The following is a 12,829-nucleotide window of genomic DNA, read 5'->3' on the forward strand; positions in this document are numbered from 1 at the left end:
ATTTCGTGGGCCGCTCCCGTGGCATATGGAGGTTCCCAGGCTAGGGTCGAATCAGAGCTACAGCTGCTGGCCTACACTACAGCCACAGCAACTCGGGATCCAAGCTGCATCTGCTACCTACACCACAGCTCACGGCAACACCGGATTCTTCACACGCTGAACAAGGCCAGGGATTGAACCCACAACCTCATGATTCCTGGTCAGATTTGTTAACCACTGAGCTATGACGGGAACTCCAACAGTCACATGTTTCTGACAAACACGTGACAAACGCTGCATAACTCGTGGGTTCATCCCACATGTCCTGTAGCCCTACCTTTGCGATTCCTCACCAGCCAAGGAGGTTTAGTTTCTAGAGTTGTGAAAACAATATAGTTTCCCCTCCAAATTAATTTCCAATTATTCACTGCTATGTTTCCCCCAACAAAATTCCTTCTTTCTCTTGGTTAAATCAGCTAGAAGGGAGAGATGCGGATCCAAATCCAAAAGACAGGGTTGGAATTCTTGCCTGACCATGCATTTGACATTAGCATCTTACTGGTTTTTCATCTGTGAATGATAATAGTAACTTATTTAAATTTTACAAAGCACACTTTGGTATCCATTACTCCTTTTTTTTTTTTTTTTTCTGTGGCTGCACCTGTAGCATATGGAAGTTGGAAGTTCCCAGGCCAGGGATTGGCAGCTGGATCCTTTCACTTACCATGCCCCGGCCAGAATTGGAACCCGCACCCCTGCAGTGACCTGAGCCACTGCACTTGGAGTCTTAACCCACTGTGCCACAGCAGGAACTCCGCCATCACTCACTTGAAGGAGAACTTGCACCAAATGCATTCCAAAAATATGGAGCCCATTCGTGAGAAGGATGCCTCTGTGATCTACATGCAAAGTCCTGTGGTTGTTCTTTTCAGGCATCGCTTCGCCGATCTTACCACACGCTGGAAAAATCAGACTCCGGGGCTGCTGCTAGCCACGCAGTTTTGTCTGGCTACCATTTGCCTTCGCACAAACGCACGGCATGAAATAAGCCCCCGTAGGCATCAACGCTAGGCTGACCGTGCTTTCTTGTGTTCCAGATCGGGCAGTATATCATGTCCCTCCCCCTGAACCTTGAACCATTCGTCACTCAGGAGGACTCTGCCTTAGAGCTGGCCTTGCATGCCGGAAAGCTGCCGTTTCCTCCCGAGCAAGGTGAGAGAGGCCTGCGGGAGAGGGAGCAGTGGGCTTGGAAGTGATGGCACACGCTCGTGATAGCACCCTGCCCTCAGTGCTCACGTCCACACTCAAACTAAAGTAGCTGTCACAGGGCACACGGTGACTGAGAAAGATTGGGTTTTCTTACTGTACCCTCTGAAGAACTCCTGCAGGACAGAGGGGATTAGGCCAGGAGCCATCCTAACTCTGTCTCACTGTGTGCACAGTGTCCTGGGTGAGCTCCACCGGTGCCCTCAGCTGGGAGGTGAGGGCAGGGGGCCTGCCAGGTGCTTCCTTGCTCTCTCTGCGGGCCAGGTGCCAAGTAAAGTGGCACCTCATAAAAACAGCTTTTCTGGGAGTTCCCTTTGTGGCTCAGCAGCAATGAACCCAACTAGCATCCATGAGGATGCAGGTTCAATCCCTAGCCTCGCTCAGTGGGTTAAGGATCCGGCGTTGCTGTGAGCTATGGTGTGGGTCACAAATGTGGCAGATCCCATGTTGCGGTGGCTGTGGTGGAGGCTGGCGGCTACAGCTCTGATTCGACCCCTAGCCTGGAAACTTGTGTATGCCGAGAGTGAGGCCCTAAAAAGCAAAAACAACAAAACAAAACAGTTTTTCTTGTCAGGACAAAAACAAACTCTCCAGCATAGAGGTTAACATTTTCTGTCCAGATGCCTCTGTCTGTCATGAGCTCCAAACTCCCCAAGGCTCTTGGGTCTTGAAACCCACAAGGTAGAAAATACAGTAAATTAAAATCTTTCCTTTTTCTCATTATCTGGGGCTGACAGATTTGAACAGGGATCACATACTCTCTGATCAAAAATCATCTCATCCCTAATACTGGGCATTTCAGGCCTTCTGAGTCAGGCTGAGCAGACAGAAAACAGTCGCTTGGTATATAAAGGATCCAGCAGCTCAAGAGAAGGTGCCACACTGAAAGTTAAACTCACATTGAAAGGTTAAAAATGGCTGCTACAAGGCATCTCATGTACATGCAAGCTGAAGACAAGACAGCTGCATCACTTTCATTTGAGGTTGAATCAAATGAAAGATAATAAATGGGACTAAAGGATTCTTTATGTTGGCGTGGATGCCCCAGTGAACCTGTAATAGACACCCTTATTTGTCCAGTGACACGGCACTGAAATATATAAAGAGGAAGCTATCAGACATGTAGTAACAAAACCACGTTAGTACCGAGAAAATCTTGCACTTTTCATCTAGGCTTTGACAGATCAAAAAGGAAAATTAACAAGGAGAAAAGAATCATCCAGTGTAACCAGCACACTTGAGATAATATGTCAAGCTTAATGCCAAATGCTGGACATTGTGTCATATTTCCATAAATTGTTTACAAAAGTAACACAAGTAAAATCTCCATAGGTTTCATAGGTTTATAAATATTAAGGGTACTCATATAATTTTTCTTTAAGATTTTTATTATAGTTGATTAACAATGTTCTGTCAATTTCTGCTGTACAGCCAAGTGACCCAGCCATCCATATATCTATATCTATGTCTGTATATGTCTATTCAGGTCTATTCAATGTCAAAGTCTATTCAATGTCTATTCAAGGTTTCTGCCAATGAAGCAGAAAAATGAAACAACATGAAGGCGTTCAAATAAGCTAAAACATAACAGAAATGTGAAACTTTGGTAATCCTCAAAGAGCGGCAGGTTCAAGTGGGATTTATCTTTTTCTAACCTGTCAAATTGACCACATATACATGCAGATGTTTTAAGTGTTTGTGCAAGATGGAGGAAAATAGTTTAAATTGTACACTTTGAATTTCTTAAGAACTATTTGACATAAGATTCAAAACCTTAGAGATGTGCATACCTTTTAGATCAGAACTTATACTCCTAGGTAATTATGCTAATAAAATAACCATGAGTATCATTCTATGAATGTAAATTCCAACATTGTTCATAAAAGCAAAACAGTAAGAGTTCCTGGGGGCCTAGTGGTTAGGGACTCAGCATTATCACTGCTGTGGCTTGGGTTACTGCTGTGGCTCAGGTTCAGTCCTTAGGCCAGGAACTTACACATGCCTCAAGTGTGCCCCCCCCCAAAAAAAAGCAAAACATTAAAAAGAAATACAAATGTAAAATTGTAGACATTTTTGTTAAAATTTTTTGGTAAATCTATGTAGTTAAATGCTATGTAGCCATTAAAATGATGTTATAAAATTATTTAATGACATACATACATCCTCAGCATCTACTGAGATGATCATATGATTTTTACCCTTCATTTTGTTAATGTGATGTATCACATTGATTTGTGGATGTCGTACCCCTGGGATAAATCCCACTTGATCATGGTATATAAAACATAGCACATTAGATTAGTATTGTTGAATTTTGTTTGCTAATATTTTGTTGAAAAATTTTATATTTCTATTCATCAGGAATATGGGTCTGTAATTTTATTTTTGGTGGTATCTTTTCTGATTTTGGTATCAGAGTAGTACTATCTTTGTTATTAAGGATCCTAAAATTACGTTTGTTAAATTAAGAGGAAGCGTTCCCTCTTTTTCACTTTTTTGGAAGAGTTTGAGATGGGTATGTATCCAATCTTCTTTGGCTGTTTGGTAGAATTCACCAGTGAAACTGGGTTGTCCTCGACTTCTGTTTGTTGGGAGGTTTTTTGATTGCTGATTTAATCTCTTTACTAGGAATTGGCCTATTCAGATTTTCTCTTTCTTCATGAGTCAGTCTTAGAAGATTGTACGTTTCTAGGAAGTTATCCATTTCTTCTGTGTTGTCCAGTTTTTTGGTGTATACTTGTTCATAGTAGTCTCCTATGATCTTTTGTATATCTGTGGTATTAGTCCTCTCTTTCATTTCTGATTTTATTTATTTGAGCCTTATCTCTCTCTTTTCTTTTCTTTCTTTCTTTTTTTTTTAATGGCCACTCCTGAGGTGTATAAAGGTTCTCTGGCCAGGGATTGAATCTGAGCTGCAGCTGTGACCTACACCACAGCTGCAATGCTGGATCCTTTAACCCACTGTGCTAGGCTGGGGGTCAAACCCATGCCTTTACAGTGACCCGAGCTGCTGCAGTCAGGTTATTATCCCACTGTGCCACAGTGGGAACTCCCGAGCCTTCTTTTTTTCTTGGTGAGTTTATCTAAAGGTTCGCCAATTTTATTTATCCTTTCAAAGAGCCAGCTCTTAGTTGCATTGATCTCTTCTGTTTTTTTTTTTTTGTCTCTACTTATTTCTACTCTGATCTTTTTTGTTTACTTCCTTCTGCTAACTTTGGGCTTAAATTACCCTTCTTTTTTTTTTTTAGCTCTTTTAGGTATTAAGTTAGAGTATGTATTTGAAACTTTTCTATTTCTTGAGGTAGGTCTGTGGCACTCTGAACTTCTTGCTTAGAACTGCTTTTACTGCATCCTATAGATTGGGGTGATTGTATTTCTATTTTCATTTGTTTCAAGGTATTTTTGATTTCCCATGTAATTTTTTTATTGACCCATTTCTTGTTCATTAGTATGTTGTTTGATCTCCATATGTGATTTTTTCAGTTTTCTTCTTGTAATTGATTTCTAATGTCATACCATTATGATTATAAAAAAGATGCTTGATATCATTTCAGGTTTTGTAATTAAAAATTTTTTTTTTGGCTGTGTCCATGACATGCAGACCTTCCTGAGCTAGGGATCAAACTTGCGTCACAGCTGTAACCAGAGGCACAGCAGTGACAATGCCAGATCCTTAACTTCCTGAGTCATGAGGGAATTCCTCAGTCTTCTTAGATTTATTGACTTGTTTTGTGTCCTAACATGTGAGCTGCCCTAGAAGATGTTCCATGTACACCTGAGGAGAGTGTGTATTCTGCTGATTTTGGCTGGAATATTATATGTATATATAATAGCTATACATATATTTCCATATATGTTAAGTCTACTAGTCTAACATGTTATTTTTTATAATGATTTTTATTTTTTCCATTATAGCTGATTTACAATGTTCTTTCAATTTTTCTACTGTATAGAAAAGTGACCAGTTACACATACATGTATACATTCTTTTTTCTCACATTATCATGCTCCATCATAAATGATTAGATATAGTTCCCAGCGCTATACAGTAGGATCTCATTGCTTATCCATTCCAAAGGCAACAGTTTACATCTATTAACTCCCAATTCCTGATCCATCCCACTCCCTCCCCCTCCCCCTTGGCCACCACAAGTCTGTTCTCCATGTCCACACTTTTCTGTGGAAATGTTCATTTGTGCCATATATTAGATTCCAGATATAAGCGATATCATATGGTATTTGTCTTTCTCCTTCTGACTTACTTCACTTAGTATGAGAGTCTCTGGTTCCATCCATGTTGCTGCAAATGGCATTTCTTTTTTATGGCTGAGTAATATTCCATTATATATATACACCACATCTTCTTAATCCATTCATCTGTCAATGGTCATTTAGGTTGTTTCCATGCCTTGGCTATTGTGAATAGTGCTGCAGTGAACATGTGGGTGCATGTGTCTTTTTCAAGGAAAGTTTTGTCTGGATATATGCCCAAGAGTGGGATTGCTGGGTCATAAGGTAGTTCTATGTATAGTTTGCTAAGGTACCTCCATACTGTTTTCCCATAGTGGTTGTACCAATTTACATTCCCACCAACAGTGCAGGAGGATTCCCTTTTCTTCACACCCTCTTCAGCATTTGTTATTTGTGGATTTATTAATGATGGTTATTCTAACTGGTATGAGGTGGTACCTCATAGTAGTTTTGATTTGCATTTCTCTAATAATCAGTGATGTTGAGCATTTTTTTCATGTGCTTGCTGTCCATCTGTTTGCTGTCCATCTGTATATCTTCTTTGGAGAAATGTCTATTCAGGTCTTTTTTGCTGTTGAGTTGTGTAAGTTGCTTGTATGTTTTAGAGATTAAGCCCTTGTCAGCTGCATCGTTTGAAACTATTTTCTCCCATTCTGTAAGTTGTCTTTTTTTTTTTTGTCTTTTCTAGGGCCGCACCCACAGCATATGGAGATTCCCAGACTAAGGATCTAATCGGAGCTATAGCTGCCGGCCTACACCAGAGCCACAGCAACGCCAGATCTGAGCCGTGTCTGCGACCTACACCACAGCTCATGGCAACACCAGATCCTTAACCCACTGAGCGAGGCCAGGGATCGAACCTGCAACCTCAAAGTTCCTGGTCGTATTCATTAACCACTGAGCCACGATGGAAACTCCTATAAGCTGTCTTTTTTTTTTTTTTATGGTTTCCTTTGCTGTGCAAAAGCTTGTCAGTTTGATTAGGTCTCATTGGTTTATTTTTGCTTTTATTTCTGTTGCCTTGGGAGACTGACCTGAGAAAATATTTGTAAGGCTAATGTCAGAGAATGTTTTGCCTATGTTCTCTACTAGGAGTTTGATGGTGTCTTGTCTTACATTTAAGTCTTTAAGCCATTGTGAGGGTGTGTCCCAATTTCATTGATTTACATGTGGCTGTCCAGTTTTCCCAGCAACAGTTGCTGAAAAGACTGTCTTTTTCCCATTTTATATTCTTGGCTCCTTTGTCGAAGATTAATTGACTGTAGGTGTCTGGGTTTATTTCTTCTGGGTTCTCTATTCTTTTTTTTTTTTTTTGGTCTTTTTGTCTTTTTTTTGTTGTTGTTGTTGTTGCTATTTCTTGGGCCGCTCCCGCGGCATATGGAGGTTCCCAGGCTAGGGGTTGAATCGGAGCTGTAGCCACCGGCCTACGCCAGAGCCACAGCAACTCGGGATCCGAGCCGTGTCTGCAACCTACACCACAGCTCACGGCAACGCCGGATCGTCAACCCACTGAGCAAGGGCAGGGTTCGAACCTGCAACCTCATGGTTCCTAGTCAGATTCGTTAACCACTGACCCACAACGGGAACTCCCTGTCTTTTTTTTTTTTTTTTTTAATTACTTTCCTGCTAATATTCTTTCCCCCTTTTCTCCTTCATCCCACGTTTGCTGTCGGTGTCCCCCTTTCCCTCGGGGACCAGGCTCCCCCCACACCCTGGTCTCTCTCCTGCCTGGATGGCCACTCCCTCTCCCTCCTTCACTGCCCCGGCCTGGCGGGCTCTCCCCACACCAGGCCTTGCCGGGAACCTGCAGTCGCTGCCTGTTTTCCACTCTGTACATGTGCTTCTCGGGGGGCCCTCTGTGCCCCCGCCCTCTCCCGCTAACCCGTTTCCGCTGCTCTCCATGCATACTCTCCTCTCTTCCCATCATCACCCTGACACTAACAGCTCCCGTGCCCGTGACACTAAGCACATGGAAGTCCCATGCCAAGGCCCTCGTGCCACTCCCCCAGCAGCCCGGAAAAGCCAGGGCTGATGTTATCCCCTTGTCACCGGTGGAGATGACAGTCTCTGAGAGGTCGGGCAGCACCCAGCTCATCAGTGGCAGAGCTGGTCTTGAACCCAGGTCTCCGGTCTGTTTGCTGCCTGTGTCTCGACCATGGCCACCCGTCTCCTCCTGTGGGGCTGGGGCAGCTCCCCTGCTGTCCACTCTCTCTCTGCAGGACTCCTGGCCCTTGTGGCTGCATTCGGCCCCCACACCTTGAGAGATCGCTTCCTTTTCTGACTCCTCATCGTTCTGAGTCACTACAGGTTGACCTAAGATGTAACTGTCCTCTGTACCAGTGTTTCCCATCGAGACTGTGGCTTTGAGGGCACAGGTGGCACCCATCGTGGGCCCGGTCGCCCTGAAGAGCACTGTAAATGCTGTTGGTGGCAGGATTTACCTGACCAGGTTCTCTTTCTTTCTTTCTTTTGTCTTTTTGCCATTTCTTGGGCCACACCCATGGCATACGGAGGTTCCCAGGCGAGGGGTCTCATCGGGGCTGTAGCCGCCGGCCTGTGCCACAGCCACAGCAACGCCAGATCCGAGCTGCGTCTTTGACCTCCACCACAGGTCACGGCAATGCCGGATCCTTAACCCGCTGAGCCAGGCCACCTCATGGTTCCTCGTCAGATTCGTTAACCACTGCACCACAATGGGAACTCCCAGGTTCTGTGTCTTGGGTGACCCTGTCTCCCTTCCCAGGGGATGAGTTGCCTGAGCTGGACAACATGGCTGACAACTGGCTGGGCTCCATCGCCAGGGCCACGATGCAGACCTACTGCGACGCAATCCTCCAGATCCCCGAGCTCACCCCGCACTCCACCAAGCAGCTGGCCACCGACATCGGTGAGTTCCCTTGGGACGGCCGGCTCTGGCCGGTTGCATCTCTCAGGCCCCTTGCCCTCCAGGAAGGTCGTCTCTCGTCTCCTTTTAACTTCAGCCCTGGTGTGTCTGTGACACGTTGTTAAAAATGCAGAGCTGGGAGTTCCCGTCGTTGCTCAGTGGTTAACAAATCCGACTAGGAACCATGAGGTTGCGGGTTCGATCCCTGGCCTTGCTCTGTGGGTTAGGGATCCGGCGTTGTTGTGAGCTGTGGTGTAGGTGGCAGACACAGCTTGGATCCCGCGTTGCTGTGCCTGTAGTGTAGGCCGGCGGCTACAGCTCCGATTCGATCCCTAGCCTAGGAATCTCCATATGCTGCGGGAGCCGCCCAAGAAATGGCAAAAAAGACAAAAAAAAAAGACAAAAAAAAAGGCATTGTTAAAAATGCAGAGCTGGAGTTCCCTGGTGGCTCAGCTGGTTAAGGATCTAGCCTTGTCAACTGCTGTGGTGTGAGTTCAATCCCTGGCCTGGGAACGTCTGTGGGCGTGGCCAAAAAAATGTGGATTCTCCAGCCCCCCCCTGCCCCCCGAGATCCTGACATAATAAGCCTGGATGAAAGCCTCAACATCTGTATTTTGATAGATGTCCCAGGGGATTCTGACATTGCTGAGGCTGAGAGCCAGGAGGGGAGCTTGGGTGAGGTGGGTTGGAGGGAGGGAGGCAGGCTCGTGTGATGCTGGCTCGCCCTGCCTTGCCTTGCGCTCCTTGATATAATCAGCATGCAAACGGACTCTGATTAAGCTCTTAGTACACACCAGGCATGCCAGGTGCTGAGCTAAGCCCTCGCACCCATTGTCTTCCGAAACCTTCAAAACTCCCCGGTGAGGTCGGCGCTCCTGCCTGCATACTGATAAGGAAACAGGGCCACAGAGCAGTTGCCTCACAAGGCCCCCTAGCCAAGGTCAGAGGGGCGTGTGCCCTCCTGCTCCCGCTGGCGCACCTCTCTGGAGGTGATGTCGCCCGGGGTGCTCTGAGGTCAGGGGTGCTCTGACGTCAGGTCAGGGAGTCTCCCCAGCTTCTTGGTATCGTTCCACTGACTCGCCTGTTCTGTAGCCCGAGGCGGTGCTTGGAGCAGCCAAGGAAGAGGGTGGTGGGAGCCTCCAAGATCAGCCCCCTGGGGACACCCAGCCAGGGCTTTGACCTGGGAGACCACAGGGCCAAGCCAGCCTCTTGTTTTGCAAAAGAAGCAGTAGAAGGGAGGCGCTTTCCCCGGGTCCCAGAGCAGGGAGGGGTGGAGCCAGGCCTGGAAGCCAGCTGTCCCGACGCCCTGTGCTGTGATTCCTGGTCCTCGGTCAGCATACAGAGCAGTGGAAGACATGAAGTTCAAGTGTTTGTTGGTGCTCTCTGTTGGTATAAGCAGGAGTACCGAGGAGAGAACCAGCCGGAACTAGGGAGTGAGGTTGGGGATGGCCCCCAGCGTTCACTTGTCCACACCGTGTCTCCTTCCCTGAAAACTCCCCGTCCAGATCCATCTATTCTCTCAGCATTGACGGAGCATCTGTTAGGAGGTGGAATGGAACAAGAGAGGATTAGACGGTTCCTGGGCTCACTGAGCTTATGCCGTACAGCCGTGCGGTTAGGGGCCAGGCAGCTGCCTGGTGGTGACACAATAGAGAATGGTGAGGTCTGTGGCAACATGGGCCCATCATTTTTTTTTTTTTGGTCTTTTCATCTTTTCTAGGGCCGCACCTACGGCATATGGAGGTTCCCAGGCGAGGGGTCTCATTGGAGCTGTAGCCGCTGGCCTCTGCCACAGCCACAGCAACGCCAGATCCGAGCTGCGTCTTTGACCTCCACCACAGGTCACGGCAATGCCGGATCCTTAACCCGCTGAGCCAGGCCAGGGATCGAACCTGCAACCTCATGGTTCCTCATCAGATTCGTTAACCACTGCACCATGATGGGAACTCCAACATGTGCCCATCTTAAAGACACTCAAATTAAGCATGAAGACGAGTTCCCTTGTGATCCAACAGGTTAAGGATCTGGCATTGTCACTGTTGAGGTGTGGTTTTGATCCCTGACCTAGGAACTTACGAATGCCACAGGCACGGCCAAAAAAAAAAAAAAGCATTGAAACTGGAATTCCTGTCGTGGGACAGCAGAAACAAATCCGACTAGGAACCATGAGGTTGTGGGTTTGATCCCTGGCCTCGCTCAGTGGGTTAAGGATCTGGCATTGCCATGAGCTGTGGTGTAGGTCGAAGACGCAGCTCGGAACTGGTGTGGCTGTGGCTGTGGCTGTGGTGTAGTCCGGCGGCTACAGCTCCAATTCGACCCCTAGCCTGGGAACCTCCATATGCCGCAGGTGCGGCCCTAAAAAGACAAAAAGACAAAAAAAAAAAAAGAAAGAAAGAAAAAAAAAATCCCAAACCCCCCAACACTCTTGCTGGCTAAACAAAAGATGTCATGGTAGGTCATGGTCCAGGCTCACAGTCAAGGGGAGCTCACAGTCAAGGGGAGCTCACAGTTCTGGGTGACCTTGTGTCCGAAGCAGGTGCCTGACTGGTTGGTGGCGCCGTCCAGGGAAGCGGCTCGCCCAGCAGGTGGTGAGTCAGCCAGCCAGGGCTGAGTAGGCACCTCCTACGGTGCTGCCCTGAGCCGGGAGACTCAGGGACGAGGGAGCCATGCCTGGGGCTCCAGCCTAGGAGATTAACACGGGTGGTGATCCGAAAGTAAGGAGCGCCCCGGTGCTGGGGCTCCCAGTCCATCGGATCAGGAAGAGGGAGGGGCCCCAGAACCAGCGCCTCCCCCGCCTCGGGTGGCGCCCAGGAAGGAGGAAGGGAAGGCGAGGCCCCCCGTTTATCCCTCACCTGCGTCATTTCCAGCGTTCCTGGTCTTTGTCCCACTTCATCCCCGTGGCATCACTGCCTCATGGGTAGTACCTGCATCCGGGGTCCAAATAGAGGCTCGAGAGGTCACAGGAGTCACAGAGGTCACCGCGACCTTGGAAAAAAACAACCTGGATTTCTCCTGCTCTCAGCCGGGGCTGCCCAAGCTTGCCTGCTAGTTAGTATGAGGGCTGCTTTTCAGAAGGACCAGATCCTCAGACCCTGTCTTGGAGCTTCTCATCCACTCATCGGGGGGGCGCGGACTCAGGAATCTGTGTCCACTTGCACCCTGGAGGTTATCTGGGAGGCGCAGGAAGCTGCATTACACCAGGGGGTGCCCAGCGCCATCCTCGTCCCCACTGTAGGGGCGCTGCTGGGGGGTCCTCGGGAGCTTAGTGTCTTATGACTCCTGGGGTTTTCTCCGTGGTCAGTGGGGTCCTCTGGGGAGCAGGGCTGGGAACCCAGCTAGGAGTCCCCAGTGCAGTGTTTTGGGTGAGGAGTCAGCTGGTGGGGCTGGAGAGCTGAGTGTTTGGTGGCGGGGGGTGGGGATGGGGTGATGCGGGCCACCCCTTTATTAAATTAGAATTCCTGGAGTTCCTAGCTGCCAACTATTGCCTTTGGGAAGGATAAGCAAAGAGATGCTGCAGCATCGCCCAGGGAACCGTATCTAGTCACTAACGATGGAGCCTGATGGAGGAGAATTCGAGAAAAAGAATGGACGTATGTGTATGACTGGGTCACTTTGCTGGACAGTAGAAAATTGGCAGAACACTGTAAACCAATGCTAATGGAGAAAATAAAAATCATTAAAACAAACAAACAAACAATTAGAATTCCTGGATTTGGGCTGAGCTCACAGTCAGGTTTGACCTCCTTAGGAAAACCCTCAGCCTGAAGGCCCGTGGGCTGAGGGTGGATCTGGCAGCCAGCATCTGGGGACCTGGGGCGGGGGTGGGGGTGTCTTGTTTCTTCCTGGGGGGGGACAGGGCGGGGCGGGCCTTGTGGGGCCTGTCCCCTCGATGCTGCTGCGTCTGTCGAACTCTGTCCGTCTGCTCCTGCTCCGCAGACTACCTGATCAACGTGATGGACGCCCTGGGCCTGCAGCCGTCTCGCAACCTGCAGGGCATCGTGATGCTCTTGAAGACGAAACCCGAGGATTACAGGCAAGTCAGCAAAGGCCTGCCCCGCCGCCTCGCGGCCACCGTGGCTGCCATGCGCGGTGTGGACTACTGACCCTCTGGCACCTGGCTGAGCAGAGGGTCGGGGCCACCGCCCTCTCCAGAATGGATGCGCTCCGAAACATCTGTCTGCCTGGGATGAGGCAGGATTTCCTTCAGAAAGACCTGGTTTACTTGTATAATCAAGGAATTATATTATTGGTGTATTATTAGGAATTTTCAGATGATTTTTTTTTAATGATCCGATCTTTAAAAATGCAGGGAATAAATATGGTAAAATGAAAGAAAGCTGGTTTTTTCCCCCTTGTTTCCTCCATGAATATTTGGGTACTCCCCCTGTGCTGTGGGCAGGAAAAGGGATATATATATATATATATTTTTTTTTTTTATCTTTTTAGGGC

The 12,829-nt window shown here is 47.9% G+C and overlaps 1 protein-coding gene across 2 annotated transcripts in view; it reads left to right on the forward strand.

The window, feature by feature from the left end:
• The window catches only part of COG7 (component of oligomeric golgi complex 7), an 86,173-nt gene extending 73,562 nt beyond the window's left edge, over nt 1-12,611 (forward strand). Inside the window, exons 15-17 of one of the 2 annotated variants that reach the window (XM_047780312.1) lie at nt 1,077-1,191; nt 8,240-8,383; nt 12,317-12,611. In XM_047780312.1, coding sequence (XP_047636268.1) covers nt 1,077-1,191; nt 8,240-8,383; nt 12,317-12,483 — 426 coding nt within the window. In that variant the 3' untranslated portion in view covers nt 12,484-12,611. Of the gene's footprint in view, nt 1-1,076; nt 1,192-8,239; nt 8,384-12,316 lie in introns of those variants that run through there. The other variant, XM_047780313.1, reaches the window with a different exon arrangement.
• Nucleotides 12,612-12,829: the final 218 nt, after the last annotated feature.

This window comes from Phacochoerus africanus, chromosome 5, assembly GCF_016906955.1.
Source record: "Phacochoerus africanus isolate WHEZ1 chromosome 5, ROS_Pafr_v1, whole genome shotgun sequence".
In the NCBI taxonomy this organism is placed as follows: Eukaryota; Metazoa; Chordata; class Mammalia; order Artiodactyla; family Suidae; genus Phacochoerus; species Phacochoerus africanus.